The sequence below is a fragment of the Pseudopodoces humilis genome, chromosome 8 (genome assembly GCF_049639895.1).
Source record: "Pseudopodoces humilis isolate 2021_Gansu_Grassland_sample_001 chromosome 8, ASM4963989v1, whole genome shotgun sequence".
Lineage (NCBI taxonomy): Eukaryota > Metazoa > Chordata > Aves > Passeriformes > Paridae > Pseudopodoces > Pseudopodoces humilis.
The window spans coordinates 35544847-35563044 of record NC_142207.1 but is presented as its reverse complement, the minus strand read 5'-3'; the positions used below and the strand labels follow the sequence as shown (position 1 = coordinate 35563044).

The 18198-nt window shown below is 41.6% G+C and overlaps 1 protein-coding gene across 18 annotated transcripts in view; it reads left to right on the top strand.

Moving 5' to 3' along the window:
• The window catches only part of LRRFIP1 (LRR binding FLII interacting protein 1), a 100410-nt gene that overhangs the window by 72436 nt on the left and 9776 nt on the right, over positions 1–18198 (top strand). For 9 of the 18 annotated variants that reach the window (XM_014257773.2, XM_014257772.2, XM_088059146.1 and 6 more), the window contains 9 exons: positions 5511–5543; positions 6321–6446; positions 6959–7030; positions 9070–9240; positions 10133–10225; positions 10683–10775; positions 11912–12004; positions 12471–12612; positions 14211–17846. In XM_014257773.2, coding sequence (XP_014113248.2) covers positions 5511–5543; positions 6321–6446; positions 6959–7030; positions 9070–9240; positions 10133–10225; positions 10683–10775; positions 11912–12004; positions 12471–12612; positions 14211–16447 — 3060 coding nt within the window. In that variant the 3' untranslated portion in view covers positions 16448–17846. Of the gene's footprint in view, positions 1–5510; positions 5544–6320; positions 6447–6958; positions 7031–9069; positions 9241–10132; positions 10226–10682; positions 10776–11911; positions 12005–12470; positions 12613–14210; positions 17847–18198 lie in introns of those variants that run through there. The other 9 variants (XM_014257777.2, XM_014257776.2, XM_014257779.2 and 6 more) reach the window with 6 other exon arrangements.

Sequence of the window (18198 nt, the reverse complement as noted above, 5' to 3'; positions counted from 1 at the left end):
CTACACAGGGTCAATCCAGCAGCACCTTGTGATTATAATACTTTTTCCTGTATTAAACAGATATTTTAAACAGGCTTTTCCTGTAGCTCAGAGTGAGGGATCACTTTTATTGACAGGCTTCAAAGTGTTCTGGTAGCATTTTCAGTTGGGAGCTTGAGAGTGGAGAATGATTCCATGGAACTTTCTAAATTAAAGCAGACAACAGCTTGTCACTGCAGGTCTGAAATGTTTTTATCAGTTTTGTTTCCCCCTTCTATCACTGTTCACTGAACAGTGAGCAAAAAGCAGCAGTAGTTTTCCTGCAGTGGTTTTCCTGCTGTGCACAGCTTTGTTAGCTCGTGTTCTCATTTGTGTTACCATGTTGGTAATAACAGTCAAAGGCAGAAAGATACTTAAACACAATGAGTGAATATTTGTCTTTGTAGTTATTTTAAGAATTCACTGTATCTGAATGAAGTTTGCTGTTTGTTTATTTTTCTTTAACATTTTTCATGTTATCCCCACTGGTAATTATCTGCTGTCCTTGCAGTTACTGCAGATATGCAAATATGTTGTTTAATATTAAACCATCCTCACATAAAGTACAGGCTGAGAGCAAACATCAGATACTTTTGTACAGATGGGCCTGAGCTCAGCATGTTTTGGCACAGCTGGACTTTTAATATGAATTGCAGGAGTTTTGTTATTTTTCTTCTCTAAAGGAAGAAGCTACTAGTGAAAAGCAGTTATTTCTCCATCTGAGACAGGATGCAGTAGTGTTTGACTGAAGGCTCTCTCAGGCAAGGCAGCAAAGCAAGAGGAGAGGGCAGGTTTTGCTATGCTGAGATGGTGATGGTTCATCCTGACTCTCTCCCTTCTGGTGCAGGCTCAGGCAGCAGCACAAGCAGTAAGAGTTCAGCCTGAGCACACACAGAGTTGTAGAATATCCTGAGCTGGAAGGGATCCACAGGGATTATTGAATCCAACCCCTGGCCCTGCACAGATACCACAGCAATACACAGATACCCTGGGCATCCTGGGCAGTCCAAATGCTGCTGGAGCTCTGGCAGCCTCAGGGCTGTGCCCATTCCCTGGGGAGCCTGGGCAGTGCCAGCACCCTCTTGGGGAAGAACCTTTCCCTGAGATCCAGCCTGACCCTCCCCTGACACAGCTCCAGCCATTCCCTGGGTCCTGTCCCTGTCACGGAGAGGAGAGATGGGAGCTGGCCCAGGAGAGGAAGATGCAGGCCATGATGAGCTCTGCCCTCAGTCTCTCCTCTGCTCCAGCTGAACAAAACAACTACCCTCAGCTGCTCTTCCTGTGGCCCCTCCAGACTCTTCCCCATCTTCATGTCCCTCCTTTGGACACTAACAGCTTTGTATCATTTTTATATTGTGGCACTCAAAGCTGCCCCCAGCACTGGAGGTGAGGCAGCCCCAGCCCAGAGCAGAGAGGGCCAATCCCCACCCTGGCCAGGCTGGCTGTGCTGGGCCCAATGCCCCAGGACAGGGATGTTCCTCCTGGCTCCAGGGCTCTGCTGACTCAGATCCAACTGGCCATCGACCAGGACTTCCAGATCCCTGCTGCTCTCCAGCCTCTCATTTCCCATCGTGGCCATGCATCCAGGTTGTACATCAGTGCCCAGTTGTGAACACCTTTGAGCATTGGCACACGCTTGTCGTGTTCTCACCAGAAATAAAATTAAGACACTGACAGACTTAATTTTGGTGGAGGCACTTAAGAAGCTTTGCCTTCTCTCTATCTGCAGGTTTATGGTAGGTTGTATCCTAGCCCTGCCTCTGACAGTCTGGATGTGCTTTGGGCCCCTCTGGAGTGAGGATTTGCTGCAGCGCTAACTTGCATTTCTGGGACTGATAAGTTTGTTTAGGCAGTGACGTTTGGCATAGCACTCATTCCTGAGAGAGGATTCTTCTCACAAACCCTCTTCAGACCTTAAAAATTTCAGCAGTGGTTTTCCCCTGCTGACTTTGAAAGGTTTGTTGCTAATTGCTAGAGTTAAGGTGGCTCTCGTTGGAGAAGCAGCAGGAACTCTGTTACTGCCTGCCCGGGCCCAGCTGATCAAACTGGTAAGATGGGGGTTGTAGGAGGGATTGGACTGGCTGAGACAACAGAGCTATACCTCTTTTCTTCTTTTTAATTCCAGATTTTGTAGACACCATGCTGTGTTAAGCTCTAGCCTAACAATTTTTCTCTGCTGTGGGCCTTATTTCCACTTCAAGCTGCGCTGTGCTTCTTTAAGGGCAGGAAATTATCTTAATTTGATTTGTCACCAAAAAACCCCCTTGCTTTCGTGAGGAAGTTGAGCTAAGTGCAAGATCTGAGCTGGAGCTGAGCAGTGACAACCACATAGTGAACACTGAGACTGTTCTGATACCATGGGACATGGCACAGACAGAAGAGTTCCAGGTTTCCCTTTTCCTGCCTTTATTCAGGAGCCTGGAAGCTGGAAACTGTGCCTCCATCCTGGTCTTTCAGTGGTTTGAAGATCCTTTACTTGCAGTAGGTGTTTGGTTGGTTGGAGGCCCTGTGGCAGTGCTGCAGGGACTCATTTTGACCTGTACACTCCACTGGTGGCACAGAGCTTCACCCTAAAAGGGTTAACCCTTTTAATCTGTGCTAAATGGGCACTTTATCCATATAAAGGCTTGTGGGGTGATTTTGCTCACGTTATGTTTCCAGCTGTGGTGAGCTCTGATACTGCTGACATTTTTGTAATGTGGCTCTGGATTTATTCCAAAATTGCTGTCAGAAGAGGCTGAACTCTGATCCCACTGAACTTATTTTGCACGGAGCAGCCAAAACAAAGATGTACGTGCTGGAGTTCCTCAGAAAATGACTTCCTTTTCCTGCTTTTTACACACTAAAGTACAAATTGCCCCAGTTGTTGGTGAAGAGAAGAGGAAGATAATCTGTGATTAGAGACAGACCCATACCCTTGTGCAAATGAAAAATGGTAGTTTTTTTGTAAATTAAATGTGTAATGTAAGTGCTGTGTAAATTAAAGGTGCCATTAGATGAATCCCTCTTTAAATCTCCTTTTCTGGCAAGTATTCTGTCAATCCTTTCTGTTTGTGTGTGGAAAAGTCCCAAAGCCAGGATATTTTTTATGAAGGGCTGTGCTGAGTGTTTGTGAAGGTGGAGAAGTTCTTTTCACCCTGTTTAATAATTGCAGTGTTCTTGATTGAATGCTAATGCAGAAGGTAAGTGTTTTGGGCAAGAATTCTGTACAACTTCAAGTAAAGATAAACATTTCTCTCCTGACCTTTCTCTGTATAAATAAATTAATTTTATAGCAATAAAATAGCAATAAATATCAATATCAATATAAATAAATATCAATAAATTCATTTATTGCTGAATCAACTGCCAGAGGGCTTGGAGGCAACTGGGGGAACACTGGAAACCTGGAGGTCCCTCTGGTGGCTGATTCCTTTAGGAAAAATTTATCTTTTTAAAGGATACTGTGAATACATTCATCTAAACATGAGCACGATGAAAGCTCTATGGAATATTAATCTAAAATAGGTTTCTCTCTTTCTACAAGACAGATTTTGGTGTATCACTGCCATGTAACCATAAAATTAAATGCTGCTTGTTTCAGACTGGCTTTTTGCTCAGGAAAGTGTCATGTAGCAGGAAGCATCTATGTGTAATGTAAGGATGTTATTTTGGTATGAGGATCTGGCTTTTCTAGAAACTGATTGAGTTTTTAAGTGTTAATATTTAAATAAATTGTTAAGGATTTGAGGAGAAACTGGTTTTGAGGAAATACTGCTGTGAGTATGGCATTCATGGCACCAAGTGGATGTGTGCAAGGACATCACTGGGGAAGATGAAATCTGGTTTGTTTTCTTAAACAGCTCAATTTTAGTTGTTACATAATAGCTTTCATTATTAGAGATTATGCCCCATCAGAGTTATTATATATAGTTTTGCAATAAAGGTGTAGCAGGCTTCACAGGTGTGGTTATGAATGCTTTGAGTAGAAACACTCACTGTAGTCATCTCTCTCACCACATTGTCTTCAACATTCCCCTTTGTAAAGGGAAGCTTTAATTTGGCTCATGTGATGCATCATTAAAACAATACCAGTATTTGCTCCCTTCTTTATTTTGCTAAAAACTGAGATTGCACTTCATTCCAGAAAATAGAGGCCATTGTGCAAATGGCTGAAGGAAAATAAATATTTTGAGTTGTGCCCTGTAAGATAGATTTTGCAAAGGCTGTACACAGATTTCCAGAGGTAGATGTGTGTGGACAAACAAATCTTTTGTCACATGCCATTATTGACACTGCCACAGCTGTCTTGATTAACAACAACACAGTGTTTGGCCAGGCTAGAAGGCTGCCAAATCCAGCACTTGGAGCTGTCTGGCATGAAAATAAAAAGCTGTTTGCACAATTCAGTCCATCTTGTTCATTGGGTCTGAGCTAAATTGTCTGCCTTCATTAATGACCCTCTCTTATTGCCTCCAAGTTCAGAGATTTGAGGTGTTTTTCCCTAAAGATTTTATGTATTCAGTGTCTTTGCAAGTTTAAATCTAGTGCTTTAAGTCTGGCTTATTTTACTTTGAAGCCTTAAGTTTTCTTAATGCTAATTCATAGGGAATTTTAGCTGTGAGATGTCAGTGTAAAAAGCTGATTTGTAACAGGTACCTTACAGGTCTGAGATTTTTTTTTTATAGGGTAATATGAAGAATAATGAGTGAGATTATCCCCATATTGTTCTATATAATAAAAGAAAAAAAAAAACTCTGAACAACTGTGCCAAATGCATACTGATTATAAAGAGATGTAGTTTTTGCGTGTGTTTTTAATGGAAATTATCAACTTAGCCTCAATTATGTCCTGCCTTCCCCTGAATCAGGTCTATCCTGATTGTTTTTCCAGTAGTTTCAAAAACACTATTTCCTTTGGCAATTAGGCTCTTCTTGGTCTGGGGAAGACATTAATTTTCTAGGAGTCTTTTGGGAAACCATCTTGACTGTGCTGAATATTCCAAGAAGAATTCAGGTTTTGTTGAGTTCTGCTGAGTTTTTGATTTCATTCAGTCCTTTTTACATGTAGCTCCATTTTAGATGGAGATATTCTGTAACTTTTAAACCCTTCAGCTGTCTGCATCCATGGTAATTTTCTGACCTCCTAAATGCTACTTTCTCACTGTTTGGCTTCCTCTAGACTAGTTTTAGTACAGGATCTCTCTTGTAAATTAGTAAATTGCAGTGAAGTACTGAAACCCTAAAAGAGCCATTTATTTAGACTTTGGACTGATCCCTGATATTTGACTTACAGGTCAGATTTGTAGTCTGAGATCTTTGCTTGAAGCTATAGTCCCTGTTTGTCTTGAGAGGGGAATATTAACCACAGGTTCAAAGCTTCAGATTTCGAGTCTAACTTGGTACCTTGCTTTTTGGGACCTGGAGGATGTAGTAACATTTCTGGTATATTACTGCTTTCTCTGACCCTTTATTGATTCTATTAATGATTCCTTATCAATCTCTCTTTTACAGATTGAGGAAAGGCCAGAAAAAGACTTTGAGAAGGTAAGAAAGTTCTTATCAATTATTCTGACAATAGTGCTTTATTCATTCTTTTTGCTGGTTAGAACTTGCCATGAGTGTACAGAAATCTCCTATAAAATCCATTGTGAGGCAAAAATTTGAATTTCTGAGGCCTTCTTCTGCTAGAGCATTTTTGAGGATGAACTTTTCAGCCCCTGCTTACTCAATGTTAGGTAGCTGACCTTCAACAGCAGTTGGCTGAAACTGCTTTAGGCTGAGCCACACAAACACTCTGTGTGTTTATTAGATCTTAGTTATAAGATCTAAATTATTTATGTAAAAATAAATAAATCATCATAATAAAAGAGGAGGCTAATGCATTAACCCTGAGTACAGTTGAACAGTTCATGTGGCCACTGCTGCAGAGTAAATAAATGTGCATAAAGGAGAGAAGCTTCCAAAGCTTCCACAGGATGTATTATTACAAGTTTTGAAAATGTCTGGCAGGCTGATACTAGCCCCTAAAGCCTTTCTCCAATTAAGAATTAATAGTTATAGAAGCTAAATTATGCAAACTTCTATTGCAGTATTATTTAAATACTTCTGATCTGCTTTTTCTCATTAGTTTCCCTTGTTAAATCTTGATTTTGGTTTTTTTTTTACCTCTGAGAAAGCTTGATTTTAATCAAAAGTACATAATTTAGAAGTGCAAGGATTGGTATCATGTGTCTATTAAAAAAAATGAAAAGGGGAAAGCTACAAACCCATAAATTATCTGGAAAAGAAAGCTCTAAGCAGTTTATTTGTGTGTGATTGTAGGGAGCACGAACTGTCTCAAGTTTATCAGCAGCTACCTTGGCTTCTCTGGGCGGGACTTCTTCACGGAGAGGCAGTGGGGACACGTCCATCTCAGCTGACACAGAAGCATCCATCAGAGAAATCAAGGTGAGGAATACTTAAACCCAGAATAAATTACGGAATATCCTTCAGGCTCCTTTCCCAGGAAGGAGCTGGCAGCTGTGGCAGTGCTGTGAAGGAAAAGCTTTGCTGGAGATGTCTCTCAGATGGGATTGGCTTTAAAAGGCAGCTTCCATCCTGAAACAGGGAATGATAGGAGGGTGGGGATAACACACTGGAGAGCAGAGGAGAGAGCCTGGGACAGAAGGTGATCATCAGTGGAAGGGACAGAGAAGGGCTGGGATTGTTGGAGCCTTTGAACCTGGGTCTGTGCCTCGTCCTTCGCGATGAAGATTCCATTTTTTTCCAGCCAAGAAAAGCAGAATTAACAGAAATTGCTGACCAAGAGATCTGGTTGTCTGGCAAGGCCTCAGCTAAGGCTCAGAGCCCTTAATGTGTGTGGGGGAGGTGTTGCAAGGAGCACTTGGAGCATTGCCTGTCCCTCCCACCTGCCCGTTGGTGTCCGTGGCATCACTGACATGTCTCACCATCTCCCTCAGGACATCTATGAGTTAAAGGACCAGATTCAGGATGTAGAAGGCAAATACATGCAGGGGCTGAAAGAACTGAAGGTACTGGTGTGTGAGCATTAACCCAGTGTGAGCCCCAGAGCTGCCCTTGCATGCTGTTCTCCTGGAGAGGCTGGGAACTGCCTGCAGAGTGTCTCACTGACTGGCAAACTGTTCTGACTGGGTGGGTTGCAGTGAGAAATGCTTCCAAGTGTTCACTGAAAGGCTGCTGGTTGCTACTGCACCTTGTCTTTGCTGGTTTGAGGTCGTTTGGGTTTTTTTTAATATTGTTTCCTAATCCACAAAACCTTCCAGTATTGGGAGATGAACTAGAACACATCTCCTACAGTACTAAAAACAAATATGGGTTTAGAACCTTGTATGTTTTTATTTTTATAAGGCCATGTGAGGTTTCATGTTTCATTTTGGTTTCATGTTTAGATGACAGAAGACACCCTTAAAAAATTCTTGCAACAAAACTCCATGTATCAAAGGCTGTTACATGAAGAAGGAATGCTGAAACTCTTACTGCTTCCACAAAGCCATAAATACATTTTGGTGCCACAATCACCTTGTACATCCATGTACCACCCACCTCCTAAGTGAGCAGTGACATGAGCTATGGCCTTTTGGAAAAGGCAAATAGATAAATTCAACATTTGCCAGCACTAATTGCTGATTGTGTCATCAGCTCAGCACCAATAAATGAAGGTGTTGCCATCTTAAGTGAGTTTTCAATGGAAACAGAGCAGTTAAGCTCTTTTTTTTGGTAAAATTTTGGGTTTTTTCCTGGTCACTGAGTAGCAGATAGAGCAAAATAGTCACACTGCATAAAAAATTTTTCAATCTGTGTCCCTTAGACTGCCTTTTGGGCTGATTTGGATTTAAGCTGCACTGTTTGATACTAAGAAACCAAAATGTGGCATGCTGAAGGAGTGGAGCAGAACTTCCTTAACTTCTTCCTTGCATATACTTCCTTTCCAGCTCCCTTCTGAGCTTTCCAAATCCTGGTGGCATTCCTGTGCTTGGTATTTCTCATCTGGAGCTGGAAAGTGCCCCAAAACACAGTTAAGCATTTGGAACTGGAGAAATTCATGTCCTAAAAGACAAATTATCTCATTTGTTAATAGAAATGTCTATTAAACTGATTTAGACTTTGCCACTATCATCTTTTGTTCTATTAACAGCTGAAAAAGGAAGTATATGAAACTCACCCATACTTCAGTTGAAATAATTAAAATTACACAAGTTCCAAGAGAAATTGTTTGATCAGTAAACTAAAATGTTTACATGTGTGTCCTCCTTGTTTGCACATTTACACTGCTTTGTTTATATAACTCTTTTATTTCTTTATTAAAATCAAGTAGTGCAAAGTTTGTCTGCAATAATGAGAAATTATGCTAATCTTTATTTTACCATCATCTGTTATTACAAATATCTCATTATCTTATATTCAGGTCAAGCAGACAGAAGGGGTTTTCAAGATACTGGGAATTGTATTTTAGAGAGCAAATTTGTAAAGAAGGGATGTGATATTGGAAACCTAATGGGAAATCACACATCAGGTCACAAAAGCTGCAGCTTTCTCTTTCACAGTGAATTCTAATTCCTGAGTCAGTATTTAAGTATTTATTCTTCCCACACTGCAAGGATCTCTGAAATTAGTGTGAAGAGGCTGTCAAACTGCCTTCAATTTCAGGTCTCAGATCATCCAAAGTGATCTTAAATCAAGGCCAGTTTACCTTTAAAAAAAAAAAATCCCAACTTGTCATCTTCAGCAGCTGCTTTGAGCTGGCAATGTGCAGGGGCAGGGGGAGGAGGGAGAAGGAGGAAATCTGGGAAGGCAGAAGCTGAAGCAGCAGAGGACAGGAAGCATTTTATCCGTGCTGAGGTAAGGCTGCTTGCATGGTAGCATGAGTGTGGCAGGGACAAGGGAGGTTTTCCTCACTTTGGGACAGCTGGGAAGCCTCCAGCACAGGATTTATGCTGCTTTCCATAGGCAAGCTCAGTGAGCTTGTGCTTTATTTTCTTACTGAAGGTCTTGGTTGGCAAAGTGTCCTCCTTTATTTCTGACTCTGACTGGAGCTGCTTATTCTCTGCAGGACTCTCTAGCTGAAGTTGAGGAGAAATACAAGAAGGCTATGGTGTCAAATGCTCAGCTGGACAATGAGAAAACCAATTTCATGTACCAAGTGGACACCCTGAAGGATGCGCTCTTAGAGTTAGAGGAGCAGCTGGCAGAATCCAGGAGGCAATATGAAGAGAAAAGTAAAGTATGTAAATAGCTCTGCCATGGGAAATAACAGGGAGAGATTTGGATGGGGGGTAGAGACCTTTGGGAGGAAGCAGCTAAATTATTATTGAAGATATTGAACAAATTGCTGGTTCAATTAGTATTAAATGAAATACCAATTTGTTGTGTACTTGTGATCATACAAATGAGAATTTTCCTTAAGCCGCTTCTGAAGAAGGTGAGAAATGTTCTAGCTGGTAAAGGCTATATTGATATTATCCCATCTCCTTTTATATTCCATCTCTAAATTCATAGGGTTTGTCTGTAGGGACTTCTGGAGCAGTTTTACACACAAAGGTGTCTCCAGGCACCCTGTGGGAGAGTTGTGCAGTTCAGGCAGCTCCATGGTTAAATGCTGAATTAAGCTTTACATCAGTTCAGCATCTGACAGTGATTTGGTGTTAAATAATAAAACTGAGGCTTACATTTTCAGAACTGCCTTCTTGTAGCTTGGGGCATTTGACTACACCCCACTTCAAAACACAGCTCCTGAAAGAAACATTGTGGTTTTTTCTTTTTATTTAAAAGTCCAGCTAACTTTCAGTACATGGCCATGTGGGAAGAGTGGGTTAAATTCCCATCCATTCCTCCATGCAGTCTGAAGGACTGGAGTGTGAAAGCTCTTCAGCCTGCTGCTCAGCTTATGAAATGGGCTAAATGATGTCTGTCACTTCTATATTTGGTGCAATAATAGCATCTTGGAAAAAGGACAAACTCGATAAAAATGGCACTCTTGTGGGATTGTGATTAGAGGGATATTCAAGAATTACATTGCAGTAAGCATTTTCTTTGTGTTTGGGATTATTTTCCTCTTTTTGATGGGATGCTATTTTTGATTAATAATAATCTTGTGAATATTTCATTATTCACAGGAATTTGAGAGGGAGAAGCATGCTCACAGCATATTGCAGTTTCAGTTCATGGAAATCAAAGAGGCTTTGAAGCAGAGAGAAGAAATGCTTGCAGTAAGTAATTTATTTTTTTTCTCTTTTAATGGCTTCTTTGATTGGTACATTCCCAAGTAGCAGTAGAGTGGAGAACGTGAGGCATGGAGATTTTTATTTCCTATTCAAGTTCCTCACCAGAAGAAATGTTAAAGGCCAAACAAGTTCAGAGCTGACTAATGCAAATAGTACTTTCCTAAGTATTACCTTATTCTTCCTAAGTATTGCATTTTGGACAGCTGTTTGTGGAGATGCAATGGAAAATAAAAGAACTGTGAAACTTATTTTAAGTCATGATGTGGATAATAAGATTGTCTTCAGGAGCACAGGTCCAGTTGGGATGTCAGAAACTGTGCACTGTATATACTCATGTACTTCAGCACCTGACTTTTTTCATTCTTTGGCATCACTGCCATCTTGCCTTCTTTGCTAACCTCTTACCTGCCTTCTGTCTTCTTGTTTTGCTCCTGCCCCTCAGGAAATCCAACAGCTGCAACAGAAACAGCAGAGCTATGTCAGGGAAATTTCCGATCTTCAGGAGACAATAGAGTGGAAAGACAAAAAAATAGGGGTAGGACTTGTCAACTCCTGCAATGTGTTCAAAGTGACACTGTCATTCTCCACCTGATCCTGCTTTTGTAAAGCCCCATGGATAAAACCCTCCATAGTGCCTTTGCTTGGTGTGGCTGTCCTATGATGTTCCCAGTGAAGTAGCAAATAGCAAGTGTTGTCTTTGGCCAGTACCTTAAAATCCAAGGAAAACCTGGCAGCTGGTCTGCTTTCAAACCAAGGGTAATTGATTTGCTGTGCTGCACCATTTGCATTTGCCATATGGGGAAAGGAAGTGCTATTTATAATGCAATTCCATCAGCACTGACTTTTTGCTTATTCAGATTTAATCTGCAGACTGAGCAGAAACTGGAGTGGGATAAAGAGGTAATGGAGCTATTTATAGGCTATTGGGATGAAAGTCTCCCTTGCTTCTCATCCCTTCCCACCACCTCTTATCAAACCCACTCTGGTTTTCTTTTCCAGCTGAACAGTGAAAGGCTTCCTGAAGAGAGTAGGAGAAAGAAATCTGGAAGCTTGCCCATGTTTGTGATGTCAAATAATTTGTAGCAGCTTGAAACCAAAAATTGTCTGATTTTTTTTTAATTGTTCTATTTGTACTTATATAGAAATACTGGGAGCGGGGAGTTCAGTAGCAAAATATGCATTTGCACATGGTGCATCCCAGACTAAGGATGACTTAGTGGCAGCTTTCAAATTAATTAAAATGTAAAATAAAAAGACTCCTGAAATCCAGCAGATCTATTTCCATGCCCTTCCGTTGACATGTGGGAATGGCCTGATGTCTTCAGTGTGCGTGCTAAAGCACAATGGGTATGGATTAGCTTGCCCAGCAGATAAGAATAAAAAGTGGACCCTCATTTGAAGGATCCCTTGGAAAGAATTGGGCTCTGAATGTCTTTGGCAAGAATTGTTGGTTATTGAAGAAGCTGTGTCTTTCTTGGATTTGAAGTCTCTCTCTCTCTGTATGCAAACTCAGTCCTTTAATCTGTAAACTCGACCTTTTTCATCTGTGCCCCTTCCATCCCCTGAATATCTTAAATCTGCTCTCTTGTCTACATTTGCTTTTCATGGCCTTTACTTGTCTCCCTTCCTTTCTTCACATCTCCTCGCCCTCTGTCTGTGTTGGGAACTCAGGCACTAGAGAGGCAGAAAGATTTCTTTGATTCCATAAGGAGTGAGCGGGATGACCTTAGAGACGAAGTGGTTGTGCTGAAGGAGCAACTGAAGGTATGCAAGAGGAATAAAAGAAATTTATATTCATCTGCTGACCCTTTTCCCCTGTACATTTGGGCAGAAAAATTAAGTCTAGCTCAGTAGCAGTAACTCAATTTTCATGTTGCCTATAAATTGCCATTTCAGGGATTTTCTAGATAAAGTCCTTTCCCCTACTATTGATTGAGAGTTCTTACTGTAGACTGGAGTATAAGGAAGTTGTTTTTGTAGGAGACACTTTTCTGAAGAACATCTTATGCAGCAGATTTATGTTAAGAAAAAGAAAAGAGCTGGACTCACGTGCTTTCTGTCAGAATGGCTGAACTGAGAACTGCAATATCTGTTCTCCTTCCTGACTCCCAGCCATGTTTAATGGAATGATTGAAGCAATTGTTTATTCAGAGTATCTTGGACAAGAGCACTTGACTATCCTTCCCTTTCCGATCAGCAGGCTCTAAAGCATTGCTTTTGCTTCCCACAGAAACATGGAATAATCCCAGACTCTGATGTAGCCACCAACGGGGAGACATCAGACATTCTGGATAACGAGGGACACTTGGATTCTCCCCGAACTGTTGCAGGCACCACTCAGGCATTAAAGACAGGAGGGGAGGCGATGCTAGGTAAGTGCTGTGTGTCTTCTCAGCCCCTCCTGCCTGTCTGTCCTTCATTCATCCACCTTTGCTTGGATGGGGCAGTTGTTAGTGGGACAATTAACACCACACAGCATGCTCCTTCTCCAGTCACCCCCTGTGCATTTTCCTGCTTCATGTTGATTATCACTCCCAGTGTGTCGTGCAGTCTCTTCCCTGGCAGACTTCACTTCCCCTGCAAGATGACAAAGGATGGGAATACAAATAGGACATTACAGATGAGTTAGCAGTCACTCACATCTCCATTTAAACCCTGACTGGGAAAATTGTCCCAGGATAATCCTACTGCTGCTCAGTATTTTTCAGCACATACCTTAAATAATCAGGAAAAAAAGGCGTTTTAGTTTTCTCTAAAGAGCTTGTTTGTTGGTTCACTGATATCCGTGAGAACTGTGTCTGCTTGAACAAGTGCTGGGCTCTGCCAAAGTGCACCAAAGGATAAATTCTTTGTTCCTGTGCTATTGAACACTTAAAATTAACACTTCTGTGTTTTTACTTGTTACATTGACACTTAAATTCAAAGGATATAATTGATGTGGACAGCATTAGGAAGGAGAAATCTGGTTGGCAAAACCTCTTTATGTTTTTATACGGTGAATGGTCATTGGAGAACTATTGTGCTAGTGTAAGGAAAGAAAGTAATCTTTTTGGTTTGTTGGATTTTTTTTGTTCTAAATGAACATAGCTGCAGGCAGCCAATTGTTGCAAGTGCAGGTTCTCTTGCTTTGAGCTTTTGGCTGCTTTTTCCTCACTCAGTTTCTGTGTGGAAACAATGTGGAACACCAAAAAATAAGGTAAGGGTGTATTTTTAAATGTAACATGTTTTCTACATCTCCTAATCCTATTTTTTTTCCAGTATAGGTACAGCATAGACACAAAAGCTAACAACAAACACTATTTTTTAATATCTGTTGCTTTCAAATAGAAATTGAAGGAAAACTTACAACAAAAATAACCTTCAAAAAAACCACAGAAGTCCCCACCTCTTCAGGTGGCTGAAATAAGGGGCACAGGTTACCTGAGCTTTGATGTGTGTTGGGAGGTCTGAAGAGCCAAACCATTAGCTTGCCAATCAGATTTGACATTCAGTGTCTGTCCTGTGCACTGATGATGCCTGTCTGAGATTCTAAAAGCAAAATATTACTGAATAATCCTTCATAATTCCATTTTAATGGCATCAGACTCCTGCATGGATAGAGGGTGTCAGGGTTAAAGTTGTAGAGAAAATTGCTGAGGAAAAACAGTCCTGCAAGTATTGCTGTTAAATTGCTCTGCTTCAACCAGTTGTTCTCCTCTACGAAAGCTGTCATTCCCACAGCCAAGAGCATAAACCTCCTCCTTTACAAAAACACGAGCCAGCACCAGAGACTTCTTGCTTTGAGAGGGTGGTGGTGAGTTTCACTGATCAAACCCCCTGGATCCTTACTAATTCAATCGCTGCTTTGCCTCACAAAATTGGCAAAAGCTGATCTTTTATTAACCTGTTCTTCTCATTCTGTCTTTCGGGTTTTAAGCGGGGAGGTGAGAGCTGTGGTGTGGCCCCCTCAACTTTCTCAATGGTCTTTTAGGCAAAGCCAATGAAGTGGAGATGAAAAATGAGATTTTGGAGGATGTGGGGAAAAGAGAAATCTTGCAGAATACTGAGCATGAGGAACACAAAGAGGAGTCTGAGGAGGAAGTACAGACATTGCATGCTGCTGAAAATGCAAAGGCAGAACAAATGGTTGAAGAACGTGATGCCCTGCCAGCAGTGATGTTACCAGAGAGTAGGTTTGCAGAGCAAGCCCAAAGCCTTACAGATCCTGTGTCAGGGGGCACTTCTTCAAACACTGACAGTGACACAGATGGCTTGAGAAAGGTCACAGAGTCCAAGGGCACAGCAGTCCAGCAGCCAGAGAGTACAGAGGCTGAACACCATGACTTGAGTGCAAGGACAAATGAGAACTTGGAGCTGGGCTCTCTGCAAGGCCACCAGATTTTTGAGACTCCTCAGGAAATGTTTTGTGACTCAGGTACAGAGCAGGAACTGGGAGAAGCTGCAGCCAGCCAAGGAGAGCAAGACGATATTAAAACCAGCCATGCCCCGAGTGATAATGAAATGGATGAAGGATCTGACAGTACAAGTGAGAGCAGTGAGCTGGTTTCTAACCAGGCAGGGCTACCTGAGGGAGTAGTGGCAGGCTTGCTTAGGGAAGAGGGAAATGTGGAGAGTTCCACTCCAGAGGAGCCCCAGGACTCAGAAGAAAGTTCTGAAAACAAGGTTGCAAATGTTTTGGAGGAAAAGTTTGTTGACTGCACTGATGGAAGCAGTGATAAAACAGCAGGTGACAGGGCTGAAGAAGAAGATGAGCTTGGGAACATGGTTCAGGGTCAGCCAAGGGAAACTGAGTCTGTGGGTTTGGAGGGGGCAGAGCCAAGTGAAAGGGATGTCCCAGCAGAGCCACTTGAAAAGGAAGGTGGAGAACATCAGGCATTCATCCAACCAGCTTCTTCAGAGGACAGTCCTTCAGCATCCCCAGAGGAACCAAGTACACAAGGTAAAACTGAAGATGGAAGTGCTACAGCTGAGAAGGATGGACAGAAGAGAGGATTGATGGAAGAGCTGGAGAAGTGTTCTGCTGAAACAGGCGAGCAAGGTGTGGCACCTGTGGAGGCAGGAGGCTCCATTCCCGAGGAAAAGGGAAGTGAGCTGCAGCAGGCACAGCCAGGAACAGAGGTTGTGAGAGAGGTGACCACTCAGGAAACCCATTCAGACCTGAGTCTTTCAGATGATGAAATTAAGGAGTCAGAACTTGAAACAGGGGATGAGGCTGGGGAAGGACAGGAAAGTAGGACAGAATGGGTAGAAGATTTGAATCCAAAGGTAGAGGTTCAAACAAGTCAGTGTAGTGAAGAAACAACAGGTGGTACAGAAGGAGAGAAAAATGTTCCTTTAGAGGGTGAAGTGCAGAAGGTGGTTAAACAAGTAGAAGGTGAATCTAAAGAGGAGTCAGGTGTAGGCATCACTGAAACGGCTGAAAACAAAGCCAGTAAAGAAACACTGAAAGAAAATCAGCAAGAGGTAGAGCTTGCAGACCACCCTGGTGGGGAATCTGCTTCTGAGGAAGGTGCAAATAATGCCCTGGCACAGAAACCCGTGCAGGATGAAAACATTAGTGAAGAAGTTAAATTGGAGGAAGGTGTAAATAACTCCCTGGCACAGAAACCTGTGCAGGATGAAAATACTAGAGAACAAGTTAAATTGGAGGAAGGTGTAAATAATTCCCTGGCACAGAAGCCTGTGCAGGATGACAACATTAGTGAACAAGTGAAATGGGAGGACCAAACAGAGGAAAGCCTGGAAGATGACGGTGATGCATTTGATTTTGATGAAGAGTCAAATCAAATACTAGAATCTGATGAAAAACGTGATGGAGAGAAAGATGATACACAGGGAGAAGAGGGTGATGGAGCAAATGGTGCTGTTGGAAAAACTGCCCACACAGACAAAGCTGAAGAGGGAACAGACAAAATGGAAACCAAAGATGCCTTGACCAAAGGTGAAGTCCTGCAGCATAAAAAAGAAGAGCCTGAGGAAACAGAGTGCTTGCAAGGGGAAGCGTTGGGGAAAACTGATGAGGAGGCTGATGTGGAGGAAGATAAAATCAAATTATCAGATTCTAGTAAAGTGGGAAAATTACTGGATCAAGATGTTTCAGAACAGGATTTGGAAAGTGCTTTCATTAAGAGGGCTGAAAGCAGGGAGGATTTGCAGGCTGGTAAAAGGAGTAAGGGTAGATCCAGAGATGACTGTACAATCTCCTGAGTTCAGAATCTCAAGCCTACGCGAGTTCCATGCCCTGTGACCAATCCCAGGACACAAACATGCACTTTGCACAAGACATCAGACCTTGGAATACTCTTAGAGCTTTGTAGGTAACTCAGCATAAAGCATGGATGTGGTAATGATGCAAGTATTAAGTTATTCGCTGTCATACCCAGCCACTCACCCAAGAAATGAGTGAGTTTGGTTTTGCTGTGTCTCAGGTTGAAAGCTTATCACCTGATAAGGAAGCTTCACAACTTGACTATTCAAACTATTATGCAATTAAAGTACCTCTAGTGTGGATAGCTGCTCCTGGGGAATTTCTGCAGGATTTTTTTATTTTATTCTAGCCTAGTTGATCAATATCTTGAATGTACGTTGGGCCTTTGTGAACTTATGCACATTATGCTTACTTGTACTTCAGTCTACAGCAAGTACATTAACTCTTCATGAAGGAACTCAGCAGATCAGCCACACTGGTGGTGAAACTTCTTTCAGAATGATTAAAGCCTCTGAACCAATCTCTTTTTTAAGATGAAGAAAAAAAATATCTTTTCATTCCACCTTGCTTGTATTTCTTATACGGTCATATTCTAAAATATAATTAGATCACTGTGAATCTGCTTAGTCTGAGCACTTTGGAAGAGCAGTACACAGTTTGGAGAAAGTGCAACATACAGGTCTTAGTTTTCTGAAAGGAATAAATATATACATGTTTACTTATCTAGGCACTTTGCACCACAATAGGCCTTTTACACCATGTCTCACATGGGGTTTTTAGTTTTTCCAGAGAAAGCGTCAATACACACTGTAATGTGTGCTTATGTTTGCTATCAAGTACTGTCTAGATATGAAAATATAAAATATATATTTTTCAAAGAAGATTTTTGTTTAAAATTGTATTTGCTTACTGAATTACGTTTTTGGGTTTTTTTTGCAAACTCTGATTCTGAAAGAATGTTTTTATCTCTGAAACAAATCTTCTCTCTTCCCTTCTGGAAAGAAGATAACTTTGCATGTCTTAACTCTTGGTGGATATCAAACCAAAGACAACAGTTTTTTTGTGTACTAGCCCCCCTGTGCCTTTTGGAAGAGCTGGATTGCTTTGAATTGCTGGTATAAATTAGGCTCTTGGACTCCCTTGCTGTATTTCCCCTTGCATCTCTGCTAGTGCTTGGGAGGAAGAGCATGTTTTGCATATATGAATATTCATGTAAAGTGTTAAGCAATGAATGTCCCAAGGGAATGCAGATGGATGGATGGTGTGGGCTATGGAAGGCTGTATTTGTGTTGATGTTACAAAGTTGTCAGAGCACGGACAGACTGCAAAATTTGAAGATGTATATCAAAATGTACTGCTGTATATAATTTAAATAAACATATTTTATACTTTAAAATACCTGTCCAGACCACTGTTTCTAAACCTGCACAAGGAGTTATTTAAACCTGTGTCATTTCAACACCATTTTTCTGCAGCTTTTGTTCAATTTATTGCCTTGTGCTACGTAGCTACAAGAGCCATCTCCCTAGGACTGGGCAGCCTCGGGGTTTGAGCACCTTGAATATGTGATGGCACCTTAACTGTAGAGCTCTAACAGGTCTGTAACCCTGTAGCTCCTTTCATGTGGCTTCTCTCCAACTTACAGCAGATCCACCACGGTTTCTGTAAGTATTGGCAGTTGTTCCTAAGGGTTTACACTAGATGCTAATCCAAAAAGTCATAGATCTTATAAGCATTTCTTATTAGCATG